The 15,254-nt window shown below is 51.0% G+C and overlaps 1 protein-coding gene across 1 annotated transcript in view; it reads left to right on the forward strand.

Annotated features, from left to right (window-relative positions):
* The first annotated feature begins 1,998 nt into the window (after positions 1 to 1,998).
* Positions 1,999 to 15,254, forward strand: part of SLC29A3 (solute carrier family 29 member 3) — a 46,227-nt gene continuing 32,971 nt past the window's right edge. Inside the window, exons 1-2 of the mRNA XM_011372177.2 lie at positions 1,999 to 2,086; positions 5,321 to 5,622. Coding sequence (XP_011370479.1) covers position 2,086; positions 5,321 to 5,622 — 303 coding nt within the window. The 5' untranslated portion in view covers positions 1,999 to 2,085. The remainder of the gene's footprint in view (positions 2,087 to 5,320; positions 5,623 to 15,254) is intronic.

A 15,254-nucleotide genomic window follows, 5' to 3' on the forward strand; every position in this document is an offset into this window, starting at 1 on the left:
GTTAAACAGGGCTAATAAGGATGTGGGGCCAAAGTGAGGGTGGGAAGGTGCCCAGTCCTTGCTGACTCCTGTTATCTGCCCACCTGATGCTCCCATTGCACTGTGCACAGTGACTGCAGGGCTTCGTATGTCCTCTGCACTCACTGGCCTGTCTTTCTTTGGGAGGGCACAGATTCCTCTAAAACAAGACCCCAGCCCTTGGCACCTTTGGGTTTTTGCAGTGTTTTCATTCTCAGCACCGCATCATCAAATACATGGGTTTTTCCCACACCAACGACCAACTCTCCAACTCTCCAGACACCCTGGGAACCCAAAAATTCAATTCAATTCTGACACTATCTACCTGGAGCTAACATCAGACCCCACAGGATGAAGGGCTCAGTAGCACAAGATTGCCTCCACTTCAGACACCAGTCTCAAATATGGGGTACAGTGCTCAGGGTTCTCAAACTTCTATCCGACTTGACTATAGTCAGTGGTTCCTACAACCCCTACCCATCTTCAGTTTCAATAATTTGCTAGAATGGCTTACAGAACTCAGACAAACACTTATTACCATTGATTTATTATAAAGGATACCAATGAACAGGATAGAAGGTCCAGAGCAAAGGATTTTCTGTCCACTTGGAGTTGGGGTATGCCACCACCCTCCCAGCAAGTGGGTGTGTTTGCCAACACAGAAGTTCTCTGAAACTCATCATTTAGGAGTTTTTATGGAGGTTTCATTATGCAGCCTGATAAACTAATTGGCCACAGGTGGTTAGATCACTCTCCAGCCCCTCTCCCCTCCGCAGAGGTGGGTGTGGTGCTGAAAGTTCCAGCCCTCTCATCCCAGGGTTGGTCCCTCAGGCAAGAACAGCCCCCATCCATAGGGTATCAAGGGCCCCACCTAGAGTCACCTCATTAGCATAAACTGTGACATGATTGGAAGGAGCTTGTAATGAATAACAAAAGATGCTCAAATCATCCCTATCAGGAAATTCCAACGCTTTTTGAAGCTCTCCAGTTTGGAACTGGGGACAGACCAAAAGTATATTTCTTATTAGGTCACAATATCACAGGGTCCCATCGCAGGGCCTGGCACACAGTATATCTGTTTAATAAAGGAAGCACACTGTGTTCTGTGAGCCTCACCATGAAACAGGGTTGCCATCGCACTTTGCCCTAGAACACCCAGTATTGAGCCTGCCCTTGTGGGGTGGGGGGCGTCATGGGCAGGGGTTCGAGAACCAGACAGATCTGGTATTCCATCCCACTCCATCTTGGCTTCCCATAAGCCCAGCTTCCTCACATCTGTAAAAGAGGTGGAAAGCTACTCCAGACATTCAGGGCATGTGACAGTGGGTGTGAAGGCACAGCCAAGAAAGGGTTGGGTAAGAGGCCTCCTTGGTCTGTAATTCAGGCAGGAAGGCCTGGCAGCTGGTGGGAGAGCCTGATGGGGCGGGGTAAACCTGAGGGCCGTGGGCAGCAGCCCAGCTGCTGTGCCTCAGCCAGACAAAGAGCGGTGACCAGGAAAACCATCATAGCACTGACCTGGCACAAAGGAAGCTTGACATAGGGGCAAAAGCTGGGTGGCTAGGGACAGTTTTGAGACAGGAAGGGGTCCCTGAAGTGGCCCTGGGTGGGGGAACGACGGGAGGCTCAAGGAGGAGAGTGGGGTGCAATCAGAAGGGGCCCTCTGCAGGAGATTGGGGGAAGGGGCGCAGAGAACTCTGGGAGCTAAAAGGGAAGGGTCGAGACGATGGGGCCCAGCTGCAAGGTGAAGAGGGGTTGCCTTGAAGCAGCCTGAGACGCGGCGTAACCGCGCGCTCCAGCGACCGCGAGGGCGGTCCACTTGGCGGCCGGCGCCTCATTGTCTCCACCTGTGAAATGGGTTCGTGTAGCAGCTTCCACGCAGGCGCGGGAGCACAGGGAGAGGATGAAAGGAGAAGAGTTTGTAAACCGGAAAACGCCAGCGTGGGCGGCCGAGGCGGGGCGGGGCGGGGCGGGGCGGGGAGGCGGAGCTCGGCCTGTGCCCCGCCGAGCCCCGAGTCGCAGTGGCCAGGGCGGCCGGGGAGGCAGCGGCGGCGGCGGTGCGGTGGCGACAGTAAGTGCGGGCCGGAGGTCGGGCGCGGGTCTGGCTTCCGACCAGCGATTCAAGCTCCCGGCCGCCGCCTGGGCTCCCGCGCTTGGCGGCCTCCCCCTATGGGCCTTCCCGAGGACTGCTCCAGGGGTCCTCAGGACCCCAGCACGGCCACCTCCCGCTGGGTGCCTCCCTCTGCGTCCCCCTCCCCAAAGTTCCCTGCTCTCTTCCCCCTCCTTCCCTTCTTCTCTCACTTTCCCTCTGTCTGGGTCTCTATAGTCTTTCTCCCGCAGATTCTCTTCCCTCCTCCTTGTGGATTTCCTGAGACTGTACCTCACCGCCTGGATGTGGGGGTCCTGGGTATGGACAGGTCAGCTTAAAGTATCCAGAAGGTGGCTGACTCTCGGCCCAAATTGGGGAGCCTCAAGTTGGGAGTGGGTGTCCATAACCCCAAGGCAGATTCTGTCATGGCCTCTGGGTGGCGCCCTGTGTTTCCCAGCGATGCTTTTCCAAATGTCAGCTTCACCAGACCCTCTGACCCCATTTCACAGATTCGGAAATCGAGGCACAGAGGGGAGTTTGATTCAGCCAGAGTCAGAAACCTCTTCGGAACCAGCACCCAGTTCCAGACGGTGGTCTGCACTGGCCCCAGGCCCCACAAGTTTCTGCTTTGTGTAGGGGCTGTCCCTTGTCTCAGGTGACCCAGAAAGGGAGCAGTATTGAACTGGCCCAGCTCTTGTGGATGCTTGAGACGCTCACTAGGTTTAATCCAGCCTGTGCTGGGTACCCCGGGGCTCTTCCTTTCCTTCCCTTTTCTTTCTTTCAATCTGAAAGCCAGCAGCTAGCTTTTATAAAGAGTAATGAGACTTTGTCCACTCCAATGCTCTGGCCTGTGACCTGGGTTAGAGAAAATTCCTGGCTCCTTCAGAAGCTTGGTCAAGGCTGAATGGTCCTGGACAAATAAATGCCTGGAGCTGAAAATGGTCCCTGGCCAAGTGTGGGCCAAGTGACCCAGCTATTGGCCCCTGTACCCACCCCTGTACCTGGACCACCTGGAAAGAACCACTTGCCCGTTGACTATTGTCTTTCATGGGTCATACTTTTTACATTTTTTAAACAGTAATTTAGAAATTGTGTGCGTATGCGCACGCGTGTGGGTGTGTGCCCACACTGTCTGGTTAGTTTGTGCTGGGCGCCCTGTGACTCAAGGCTCTGTTCAACCAGGCGGGTTGAAAATAGACTTGCTGACTCGAATGCCAGCATCCAGCAGCCTCCTGACTGCGTGCTCCAGGATACGTGCCTCCTCAATAGGAGAGAATATCCTGGCCACACGGAGTTTATTCAGCCAACATTGATGAGGGTGTCCTACAGCTCTTCACCTCTGCTCACAGCTCACTGGCCACGAGACCTTTCGGAAGGAGTCTATACTTGGAGCTGGCAGACACTGGTTCACATTGCCAGACAGCCTCCTCCTGGGGAGGCCAATGAGTCTGTGGGCCTCAGACTATTTGGCTGTGTAACCTCACTCTTGCCATTTGGTAGTTGTGTGACCTTGGGCAAATTACTCAACCTTTCTGAGCCTCACTCTTCATCTGTGAAATGGGTCTTAGAGTAGTACCTACCATATTAGGCTGTTGTGAGGCCCAAGTGCTAGGCAACAGATCTTGGCATGCATGAGTGCTGGATTTAACTTTATTGGAAATTCTTACTGTTTGAATGTGGGACAAGTCAAATGTCTTTAAGGCCTCCTTTTTTGCATCTGAGAAAAAGGAGGCAATAATTCCTGTCCTGCCTAATTCCAGGGAATGTTATGAGGCTCTCCTAAAACAGTGGATAATAAGGCTCTGTGCCGATATGACAGGATGTTCTCATCTCACCAGGGAAGAAAAACCCATTTTGCCTGGCTTGATGCTCCAAATTAAGGCTCAGCCTCCTACGTGAGCCGAGATGCATGTATTTCTTGGTTTATTGGGTAGGGAGGAAGCTACTACAGAAAGGGCTAAAGTGTCCCATCCTGAGCTTTATGGAAGTGTTTTCCATTTATCCCACTGCTCCCAAGTCCTAGGTGCTATATAGAGCATAGCAGTAGGCATGTTACCTTGCAGCCAAATACAGCAGCCAGCCAGGTGACAAGCCCAGGATGGCAGGGAAGATGGTGAGGTTTGTGCAACAGCTGCTACCATGGGCCGGGCATTGCTAGTCAGTTGTAGTTATATAACCATTGCAAAAAGGCTTTCCTCTTTTTGCAGATGGAGAAATTGAGGCTCAGATACATGGTGACTTGCCCAAGGCCATGTAGGCAATAGTTACTGACAACCTAGAATCTTCCCTTTGTCCTAGGAGCTACCACACAATGGAAGTGGTTGTCCCTGGGTGGGATGTGATGAACAGAGTGGGGGGCCCTGGCAGGAGCTGTAAACCCAGACTTGACCATTTACCTGGCCTGTGACTTTCCATTCTTTGGACCTGTTTCCCCACAAATGTAATGAGGGAGTGGACTATTAGATGTCTCAAACTGGTTTTTGGAGGTAGCTCTAGACACTGGGTTTTGTTTTTTTATTTAATGTTACTTACTTTGAATGCTTTTATTTTTATTTGTAATTTTATTTTTGAACAGGTAATACATTCACATAGTTCAAATTCAAAAGGCACAAAAGAGTATACGATGACGCTCCCTCCCTTCCCATCCCTAGCCTCTCTCCTCAGAGGCTACAACTATTGGAAATTTCTTGTTTCCTTCCAGAGGATATATACACATATGTGTGTGTATTCTTCTCCCCACACACCTCATTCCTGATTTTTTTGCACAAATAGTAGTATATTCTACACACTTTCCTGCTCTTTAATTTTCTCACATAAAGTTGGAAAGAGTTGAGAGCGTTCTTTGCCTGTCGAAGGTCCTAATTCCTTTTTGTATGTCTGCATAGAAATGTGAAGGCCTTAAGACCGGGCTTATCCTTCTGGATTGAGTGCCATAAGCCCCACTATGCTGCACTACCTTACTCCCAGCCAACTACACACTTGTTTACTACCTATGTTGCCCTGCATGGGGTAGGGAGGAAGGCTGAGGTCACTTATAGTTCTGACATCTTTCTCCCTGATCCTTAAACCTGAAGCCCTCTAACCCTGCAGGTTTTGGTGATCCCAAAGACCACATGGTGGGGGGCATAGTCAGCTTTGTAGGCTGGATGAGTCCCCAGCTGTGCCTGGCTTCAGCTTCTGATCACCTGCTCTGTCTCTGTTTCTCTGTTCCAACAGTGGCCATTGTCTCAGAGGATGACTTTCATCACAGTTCAAACTCCACCTACAGAACCACAAGCAGCTCTCTCCGTGCTGACCAGGAAGCGCTGCTTGAGAAGCTGCTGGACCACCCGCCGCCACCCAGCCTGCAGAGGCCCGAAGACCGCTTCAATGGTGCCTACATCATCTTCTTCAGCCTGGGCATTGGTGGCCTACTGCCATGGAATTTCTTTGTCACTGCCAAGGAGTACTGGATATTCAAACTCCGCAACTGCTCCAGCCCAGCCCCCGGAGAGGAACCTGAGGACTCAGACATCCTGGTAAGGCCATGACCCTCCTGGGAGGCAGCCTGGATTGGGCGAAGGGAAACTTTACTTGGGTACACCACTCCAGAAAGATCTGAGGCATGCTGAGGACATGGATGCGAGTTAGGATGCTGTGTGGAATATAATAGAAAGAATTCAATTCAATCCTAAGAAATGCCCTGTATTGTATATGAAGCCTCGTGCTTCATGTGGCAGGGCAAGATGAAAATGGATAAGACACAATTCCAACTTTCACATTACTTACTATTTAACTTGGGAAGAAGATACAAATGATGATTCTCTGCAGTGTAGTTTAGTAAACCCAAGAATCCAATGTCTGTGCCTCCTCCAGGGGTTTGAAAGGGTGGATCTCATAGCATTAAGTTGAGCTGTGAGTTACAGAAAACTCCAAAAGAGCAGAGGCTAAAACAAGATAGAAGATAATTTTTCTCTCATGTTCAAGTCTAGAGGGACCAGCCCAACCCCGGTATGATGTTCTATGTTGTCAGGAACTTAGTTATTCCACCATGTGTAGTTTGTATGTTCAAGATCACTTCACAGTCTAAGATGGCTATTGGAGCTCCAGCCATTACATCAAATAGGAAGAGGAGAAAGGCATAAGAACACTCCTGGAAGTAACACACATTGCTTTTGCTTACATCACATTGGGCAGAATTCAGTCATGTGACTGCACGAGCTTCAAAGGAGGTTGGGAAATGGATGGATGGTTGTGTAGTAATGGAGGAGGGGGAAATGAAGACTTAGGGATAAGAAGTCTCTTCACCAAGGGAGAGAGTGCTGTGAGTCAGAGCAGGTGGATTAGAAGAATGGGGAGGAGACGTCCCGGTAAAAGAAAAAGCCTGGCAAAGGCAGGATGGGAGGAAGTTCAGGTGTGTATGAGGAACAGTAAAGCACCTAACTTTGTTGTGTGTGGGGTACACATATGAGAGAAATAAAGCTTGAGATCGCCTGGGCCTCAAAGTAATTGCCCAGGCCTTGAATGCCAAGGCAAGGAGTCTAAATCATATTTGGTCGGCAGTGGCACCAAACTCCCTCCTGCCACCCAGGCCTAATTCACTTTGTGGGACAACTTTTCCCTTGGGCAGGGGTAGTGTTAAAAAATTATTCTGCTACTTGTTAAAATGGTAAGGAAGGCTTGACTCAAGAACAAGTGGGGATTCATAGCCAGGGAGCCAAGTGAGAGGGTCAGTTGGTGGAAAATTACCAAAAAGAGCCACCAAGGGTAGAGAGATTCTTGCTAAAGGCAGGCCAAGGACATGTATACCAAGGCCCAGATGAGAAATGTGATCGGATATTGAGGGAGACCAGATATCAGGATTGGGGGAATTCTCAGTAAACTGACTCAGCAGTATTTTTGTTAAGACTGGGCTAGGCAGGCAGAAGATGCGGGGGCGGGGCGGCCAGGTCAAGAGAGTTCAGAGGTTTGGTTAGCTTTTGTTGGGAGCCATTTCTAAAGTTGATCTAGGCTGGTGTCTGCTCTCTCATGAAAGCTTATGGATGGGGAAGTGGGGGCCTCTCTGAAGGTGTGCCAGGCTGAGGGGTTGCTAGCTGCCCCTCTCCTCCAGGGGTGCCCCAGAGGATAAGAAGAGGGTACCCTAGCAGACCTTAGCCATACCCTTCAACTGGCCCAGAGGATGGCTCACCACCCCTTGTCTGAAAGCACCTTTGAAATCCCTGACTTAACTAACCTCTAGGAACTTTCCCCAGTTTTTTAGGAATGAATCTGACACATTGACTGAGGTGTCCCTACTGTCTGTCTCAAGGACTCTACCAGGACTACACATCAGAATCACCCTGAGAGTGTTTTAAAAATCCCAGTCTGGGCCCCACTCCAGAGATTCTGATTGAATTAGGCCCCTTAATTCTGACGCCCTGTGAGGGCTTGTTTCTGTTAACTGAGGAATTCACAACTGCCTCCAGAGGCCAGAGCAATGCAGTATAAACCCGTTTCCGCAGCTACATAGGTGTCATGGGAACACAGTGTAGTAGTTTAGAGCCTCCTACTCCAGGTATGGTTCTCGGACCAGGCATGCCTGGGAGCTTGTTAGTAATGCAGAGTCTCAGGCCCCACCCCAGGCCAGCTGTTAGGAGCTGCTTGCTGACAAGCCCCCCAGGTGACTGTCAGACACAGTAGAGTTGGAGGAACACTGGCTTAGACATGACTCTGGAAAACATGGTTCCAACCCTGCCTCTGTTAGTCCTTAGCTCGCTGGCCTCTGTGCTGCCTGTCTTCCTGGTATGTAACAGGAGGATAATTCTACCAGCAACTTCTTAGGGTTGTTGTGAGGATTAAGTAAATTACTCTGCACACAAAGCAGTTAGAACGGGGGCTGGCACTAGTGCTGTAAATGCTGTATAAACATTATTATCGTTATTATCATTTGGGGGATGCAGCTTGGTGTATTTCCAGACGCCTGGCTTAGCCGAGTGCTTTATGATCCACTTTTATTTACCAGTAACTCAGGCGTCCCAGCTTTCTGCTGGCCTCAGTAAATCACCTAGCCTGCTTGGGCTTCCTCCCAAAGGTCCCCGTCTGTCTGGGCCGGCACCAGCCTAGGGCAGCCCCCAGGATTAGATTGTCTCTGCACCTGCCCTTTCCTCCCACCCCTGTCCTTGGGAGCAGGCTGCCCCGGGTGGGAGCGGAAGTGCAGGCAGGTATCTGGGAGCTGGCCCTTGCACAGTGGACATTGCCACACAGTGGACGTCTGTGGTGAGTTGCTCTCGCTGCAAGGCGATTCCTTCCCAGCTGTAGGCACTTAGCATTCCAGGCCCTGCTACAATGCTTTATTGCCTCTTTCCAAGTGCTGGCAGGTGCAGATGTAGTACCTGCGGCTGCCCGGAGCTCCTGGCTCTTGGCATCAGAGATGAGAGACCTGTCACCCCTCGATTCATGGGCCGGGATTGGGAAGCAAGCATGCTGGGGCGTTTCTGCATTTTGCGGGCCATTTTTCTTTGCCTAATTCTCCATTCCTGCCTCCCACCTCCCCAATTTTTCCCCCTTTCTTTCGGATTTCCCTGTGAGAGGCGGCTGGTCTGCTCTGTCACCTGAGGGCAACTTTGGGGGAAGGAAAGAAAGTCAAATAGTTCTGTCTCCAGCGACCACCTGGAACTCAATGGACTGTGGGTCTTGATGTTGTTTTTTTCTGTACTTTCCTTTTAATATTTCCCAGTGGTGGATACCATTGGATAGGGAGTTTGACTCGGTAGGAATGTTTGCACAGATATCCCCCCGCAAAATTATATCACTTTCAAGGTCACCTGCCCTCCACACTCATTTCTTTCTGCCTGGAGCAGTTTGGGGATGGTTTAGAAGCATCCTGTTCACCTGCCCCATTGTCTCTGTTTGTTCTTTGGAATAAGAACTTTGAATGAACCCACCACAGGCCTGTAGACCCAGAGCCAAAAAAATTAGGGCATAAATGAGGAAAAATTTATATGAAAAGATGGTGTGACAGGAGCCAGGATGGCCGCCATCTTCCGAGCTCAGCTGTGGGCCCACATGCTGGCAGAGGTGTTAAACTCATCGTCCCTCATTAACCCTGTGTTTTCAGACAAAAGCCAGAGAGCTCAGAGATTCAGTAACCTGCCCCAAATCCCATAGCTAGGAAAAGCTGTAGGGAATTTAAGTGGCTAGATGATTACAAAATTGGCGATGTTCAGAGAGTGGTGTAAAGAGGACTGTCTTGGAGACAGGGGCCGCCCCACACCCTGACGTTGCCAGATGCTGTCTTCTTCCTATAGAGAGCCTGCGCTTGGTCTGGCCTCCTTTTCCACCAGGTGTCTTGGCTCTGTCTCTGGATTCTGGACCCAGCTTCTAAGCTGTCAGCATCCCTCATCCCTTGCTCCCCCATCCCCAGGTCTTCCCTTGGCTCTGGGGCTTGTCCGCCATCCCTGATCCTGTGAGGTCTCCTTGCCCTTCACGTGGCCTCTCCTGCAGACCTGCACTTGCTGCTCCTGGGCCAGAGGCTGTAAGCTAAAATGGCTCCTTTCTGCCCCAGAGAGGATAGTGACTATACATTATCCTGGTCACTCCCTGCCACTGGGCCTCCAGGGCCCCTTCCCAACACGTTTTTCCCATACACCTTGGCCTGCTCAGGGCTCCTCTCTGAGAGGGCTGTGGGACATTGCTAGTTCATGGGTGGGCCCCACAGTCCAACTTGGTGTCAGCAGGGCTAGGACTCAGGCTTGACAATCTATTGCTGTCCCATCCAACCCATGACCAGAGGGGACCCCAACAGCCCAGTGCCAGGGCAGGAGATAGATATTTCTTTTATGCCTGGGAAACGTCCCGGCTGCCACTCCTCTGAGTTAGCATCAGTGGGGTCTGGATCCCCGACACCCATTGTACTTCCCCATCAGGTTCTCACCATACAACTCGTGATATTGGGTGTTTACTGTGGGGGAGCTGCCGCTCTCAGTGCTTTGTCCTTATTATCTCATTTAAGGCTGCAGTACCCCGTGAGACAGAAACTTATTATCCATGGATGGCAATACCTGTTTCACAGATAAGGGCGCCTCCCCCGCTAAACAGTTAGCTCTCTGGAGACAGCGAATACAGCTCTTACTGTACATACCTGTGCCCCCAGAACCTCTAGCACAGTGCACAGCACATAGTAGCACACAATAAATATTTATTGCATTAGCTATTGTATGGCCGGGGAGGAAAGCTTCATGCCCCCAATCCAAGATAGGGGCAGTGTGGCTCTGCAAGGAGAACAAAAGATCTGGGAGTCACAGTAGCTACCACCAAAGGAGTTCTGATCTTTCGGGTAGGTTGGCATAGACGTGAAATGGGATTGCTACAGTATGGAAGCGATCCAGGTTGACCTGGTTCAGCAGATTGGGGCCTAGGGCACCCCTTGTTTATGACGCCTTAGTCTTGGCCCAGTCCCTTAGCTCTCCCCTCCCCCACTCCCCAAGAAGCAGGACAGCATGACTCGGGAGTTAATCTTATAACTAAAGGCAGACATCCCAATTCTGGGAGGAAGGTTAAAAGGAACCAGGATGAGCGAGTTTAGAGAAGAGGAAACTGGGAGACAGATTATCAGAGGTCCTGGCAATGACCTGCTGACTTTATGAAATCCTTGCCATGCAGCCTATGTCCACCCACCAACAGACCTGCCATCATCATCTGCGGGACGACCTGGTGAGTTAGCTACTGTCATCCCCAGTTTCTAGGTTGAGAAACAGACTCAACTTTAGGCCCCTGACCCAGGGTCATCTGCTGGCAAATGGTAACCAGTACGCTCCCTGGCCTCTCCCTCTCCCTCGGTGTTCTCAGTTCTGGCTGCACACCGAAGCCACCCAGGGAGCTTTTAAAGCCTACCCGCCTGCACTACCCAGCCTATCCTGGTGCAGTCTAGGGAGGGGGCTGGGAGCAAGCATTTTTAAGCTCTCCAAGTGTGGCAGCATGCACCTATATGATCCCAGTGAAAGGTTACCATGTGGGGGTAATGAGCAGCTGTTTTCTGCCTCCAGAGTGCCCATTGAAGGGGCTTAGGCTGTATCATGAGAGACTTAAGACTTAGGTGAGCCCTCTGGAAGAACTTCCCGCAGTATAAGTTGTCAAAGCTGGCAGTGGAGGGGAGTGTTTCCTCCTTGGAGAATTAGAAGTCCAAGGAATGGCTCTTCTTGGCCTAGTCCATTTCAGAGAGTGTGGAGCTCCTCCCTGGGGCCCTTACAAAAGTAAGTGGATGGAGGGTCTGGTGCTTTTCTAAACTAAATGCTTCGGGCTTGGTAAGTTCCTCACTGTGGCCGTGCTGTCCCTGACCGCCCACAGTCTTGCGCCAGTCAGTGATGGCCCTGTGAAGAGGCTTTGACCCTTCATCTGGGTAAATGCTCCCTTTGGTGGGAGTTGGGGGGCTCCATAGCCATCTTCCTCTTCCTCCCCCTTTCCCAGGCTCCTGGGAAAGGAACAGTAGGGCCGCCTGGGCCCCGAGGTAGATGTCCTAGCACCTGAGGTGACACAAGCAAGAGAAAGTGAAGCCATGAAAACAGGAGAGGAAACCCTTCAGGGAGGCATCCTGGCCTCTGCCTCTCTGTTCTGCTGTCACTGTGAAGACCGGCCAGTAACCTCTCCATGATGGATCAGGGAGTGGAACGTGACCAACGGGTAATTTACTTTTTAAAACCTGAGAGGAAGCTGGGCCTCTCTGTCTCATGGGATTGCGGGGTGCCTGGGAGAAGCCCTCATGGTGACAGGACATCATTCGTTCCTATCCTAGCAGTGACCTCACCTGCTTTGTGGCTTGGGGCCAGCGCTGTGACCCCTGGGCCTCTGTGCACACAGACCCCTGGCAGCATTTGCAGAGCACTCCAGATATAGCTGGGAGGGAGCTCTTGATATTTATTGCATACTTCCTACTTGGTAGCTATTGTGCGAGGACTGTGCTGAATCCTAATAACATTCGCTGCCTTTGCCGTGTGCCAACCACTGTGCCAAGAGCACTGGTTTGTTCTTTAATTCCACAGTATTAAGCAACCTTCTGTGTGCCAGAGGCTTTATTTTCATGATCTCTTTTGATCCTTCCTAAGCCCTAAGGGATAGGTGGTATTATACCCATTTTACAGAGCAGGAAACCAAGGCTCAAAAAATGTAGGTGATTTGTTCCCAGGCACAAAGTAAATGACAACGAGGACGCACACCAGGCCATCTGTATCCATGTTGTCCATGCTCTGAACCTTTTGCCGCATGTCATTGTTTTCAGATGTTTTCAGACTTCTTTTGACCACAGTGCACATTTCACCTAGATGAAATATACAAGACCTGCATGTCCGTAATGGAAACAACAGTTTCATGCAGCAGCATCTATACTTTAAAAAAAAATCTCTGATTTTAGTTTTCAAGGAGGAGCAAGCAATCACCCGTGCTGATCTTATAAGTGGCTTATGAGCCACCCAGGCTGAGGATGGAGAGTCTGCCTTTGGATTTTAACCTTGTATAGGTCCTTGGTGGCCTTGGGAGGCAGCACTATGGGGTAGGGAGCAGAAGCTGGACCCAAGGCTGTGAGTGAGAGGTTGGAGGAGGGACACTGGAGGGACACTGGAGACGGCACACCTGGAGAACTCTCTAGGAGGTTTGCTTTAAAACTCTCTCATTCTAGAAGAATGAGGCGGGGGTCACAGAGGACATGTGGTCAAGAAGGGTATCTATTTTCTGGTTTGGTTTTATTGTTAATACAGGAGGAATAGCAGCCAGTTTGTGCACCCATGTGAATGGCCCAGTAGAGAGGGTGAAATGGATGCTAGGATGAGCAGGAGGCACAGCTGAGTGAGGTCCGTGAACAGGCGGAGGGCGTGGGCTCAGGTGTACAGTGGAGGGGGTCCCAGAAAAGCATGCAGACAAGTTCATCTTTAGCAATAGGAGAGAAGGCAGCCAAAGATAAGAACATATACAGTTCTGGTCCTGACCCATTAAGTGGATTTCATATTTTTTAGTACAGCGATCCTCAACCTTTTTGGCACCAGGGACCAGTGCTCTGTGAAAATCTAATGCCTGATGATCTGAGATGGAGCTGAGGCGGTGATGCTAGCACTAGGGAGCAGCTGCAAATACAGATAAAGCTTCACTCACTCACCACTCACCTCTTGCTGTGCGGCATGGTTCCTAACAGGCCATGGATCACTGCTGGCCTATGGCCTGGGGTTTGGGGACCCCTGCTTTAGTAGGTTGCAACCTATAATTTGAAAAGCCCTGCTCCTCCTGTTTGCCTTTGACCTCACAGCCAGCCATGAAGGTGCATTTTGCCCTCATTCTACAGAGCAGGAAAATGGAGGCAATAAGTAACTTGTTGGTGCCACAGGGCTACAAAGACAAGAGCTACAACCCAAGAGTATCCGAATTAGCATATTTTCTGGGGCACTTGGCAAATGCCCAGATTCTCAGACCCTGCCCTGCTGGTTCCTTCTGCCAGGGTGGGTCCGGGCACTGTTGCCAGGTGCTCCTGACGTGGCCAGCTGGCGGGGGGGCAGGTGTCTGGGAGCAACTTCCTTCATGCTACATGCTCTTTCTTGAGAAACGTGCACCGTTCTGCATATAGATGGATCATGATGCTCCTAGTGTAACTCACATCTCTCCAAATGGAAAAGATGCATAGACTCCATCGGCAATCCGCTTTTTAAGAGCAGCATTCCAAAGAATGGTGCTGAGTGAAACATCCCTCCTCCCCACCACGAGGACATATTAAAGCAAGATTTCATCTGAGCCTGTTGTCCCAGAACAGGATATGGCGGGCTAGTCTAGGAGTCAGGAGGGATGGAAAGGGGCTCCAAGCTTCCCGCAGAGGTTGTGGGTGAGTGGCCACCAGGCAGAGAGGGCACGTCCCTCCCCGCAGCTGCCTAGTTGCTTGGGCTAGTGTGGATGGCTGCTCTAAATCATTTTTAAAAATTAGAATCAAAAGTGAGTCATTTTTTTTATTCCCTTGTTCACCCTCTGATTCTAAATGCAGACCCAGCCAGCATGCCGTTCCCAATAAATATACCTACGATGGCTTTTTCTTCTGTTTTTAGCTCTTGCTGCGTCCTGCAGAGGGAGAGAGAAAGCCCGACTTGAAACGCTGTCAGTCATGCCTTCGGTGGCCTCAGACTTCTTGAATTCTCTTTTTATTTTCTCCCCTCGTGCTCATGGCCCCATCTCCCCTCCCTCACCTTGCTCCCTGGCCCTCCTGGGCTATCGATCACTCCCCCTCTGCCTTCGATTTTATTTCCTCCCGCACTCGTCCTTAGAATCCAGAGGCGATTTCCTCGACAAATTAGAACACGGCCTGAGCCTTAAGTGCTCAAGTGTCTCCTTAACATGATTGATCATCACAAGTACCCAGAGAGCAGAACCAAATTGGAGTCTGTGCCAGGCACCATAGTTAGGGGGATCATTGTCTGGGAGGGATGGGGGGGTGGCCCTTGCTGGCCTCTTGTGGGTGCTCTGTGCGTGTGTTTATTTGTATTGTGTTGTGTGTGTGTGTGTGTGTGTGTGTGTGTGTGTGTGTATGTGTGTGTACACCCAAGGCCTGTAGCAGCCAAAGTGGTTTTGTGGGTTTTGACCTGTATGGACCTCTAAAAACAAATAGCCACTCCACAGAGGAGACAACATGTTGGGTGAAGAAGTGTTTTCTGGGTCTACTCAGGACCCCTCTTCTTGGTGGTTCTCCTGGGTTTCCTTCTGCAGAGAGCAGCTGCAGCACCCCCAGACCACATCCTCTTTACCCACATGCCACAGAGCCCGGTCCCTATCCCCCACTGTCAGCCCTAGAACAGCCTTGGGACGCTGACTCATGCTGGCCAACTGGGGGCTGCAGAAGCTGCCCAGTCAGGTGAGGGCCATGCAGATGGATGGGGAGTTTCTTGAAAGGCCTCTTCCTCCTTGCCCTGGCCACATGGTCAGGCTGCAGAAGAGGAAGCACAGGCTGGCCCTGGCATCAGCAGCAACTGAGCCCTGAATCAGCTCTCACCCCTCAGAGGTCAGGATCCCTTGTTCATGTGTTTACAGGGCGTGCTCTCTCTCTCTCTCTCTCTCTCTCTCTCTCTCTCTCTTTCCTTCAGGAACCTCACAGCCTTTTAGGAATCCCAAAATCCACACATCTCACAAAACACATATAACGTGCTTGTGGCAAACATGTGCGCGCGCGCGC

Source organism: Pteropus vampyrus, unplaced genomic scaffold (genome assembly GCF_000151845.1).
Source record: "Pteropus vampyrus isolate Shadow unplaced genomic scaffold, Pvam_2.0 Scaffold202, whole genome shotgun sequence".
Lineage (NCBI taxonomy): Eukaryota > Metazoa > Chordata > Mammalia > Chiroptera > Pteropodidae > Pteropus > Pteropus vampyrus.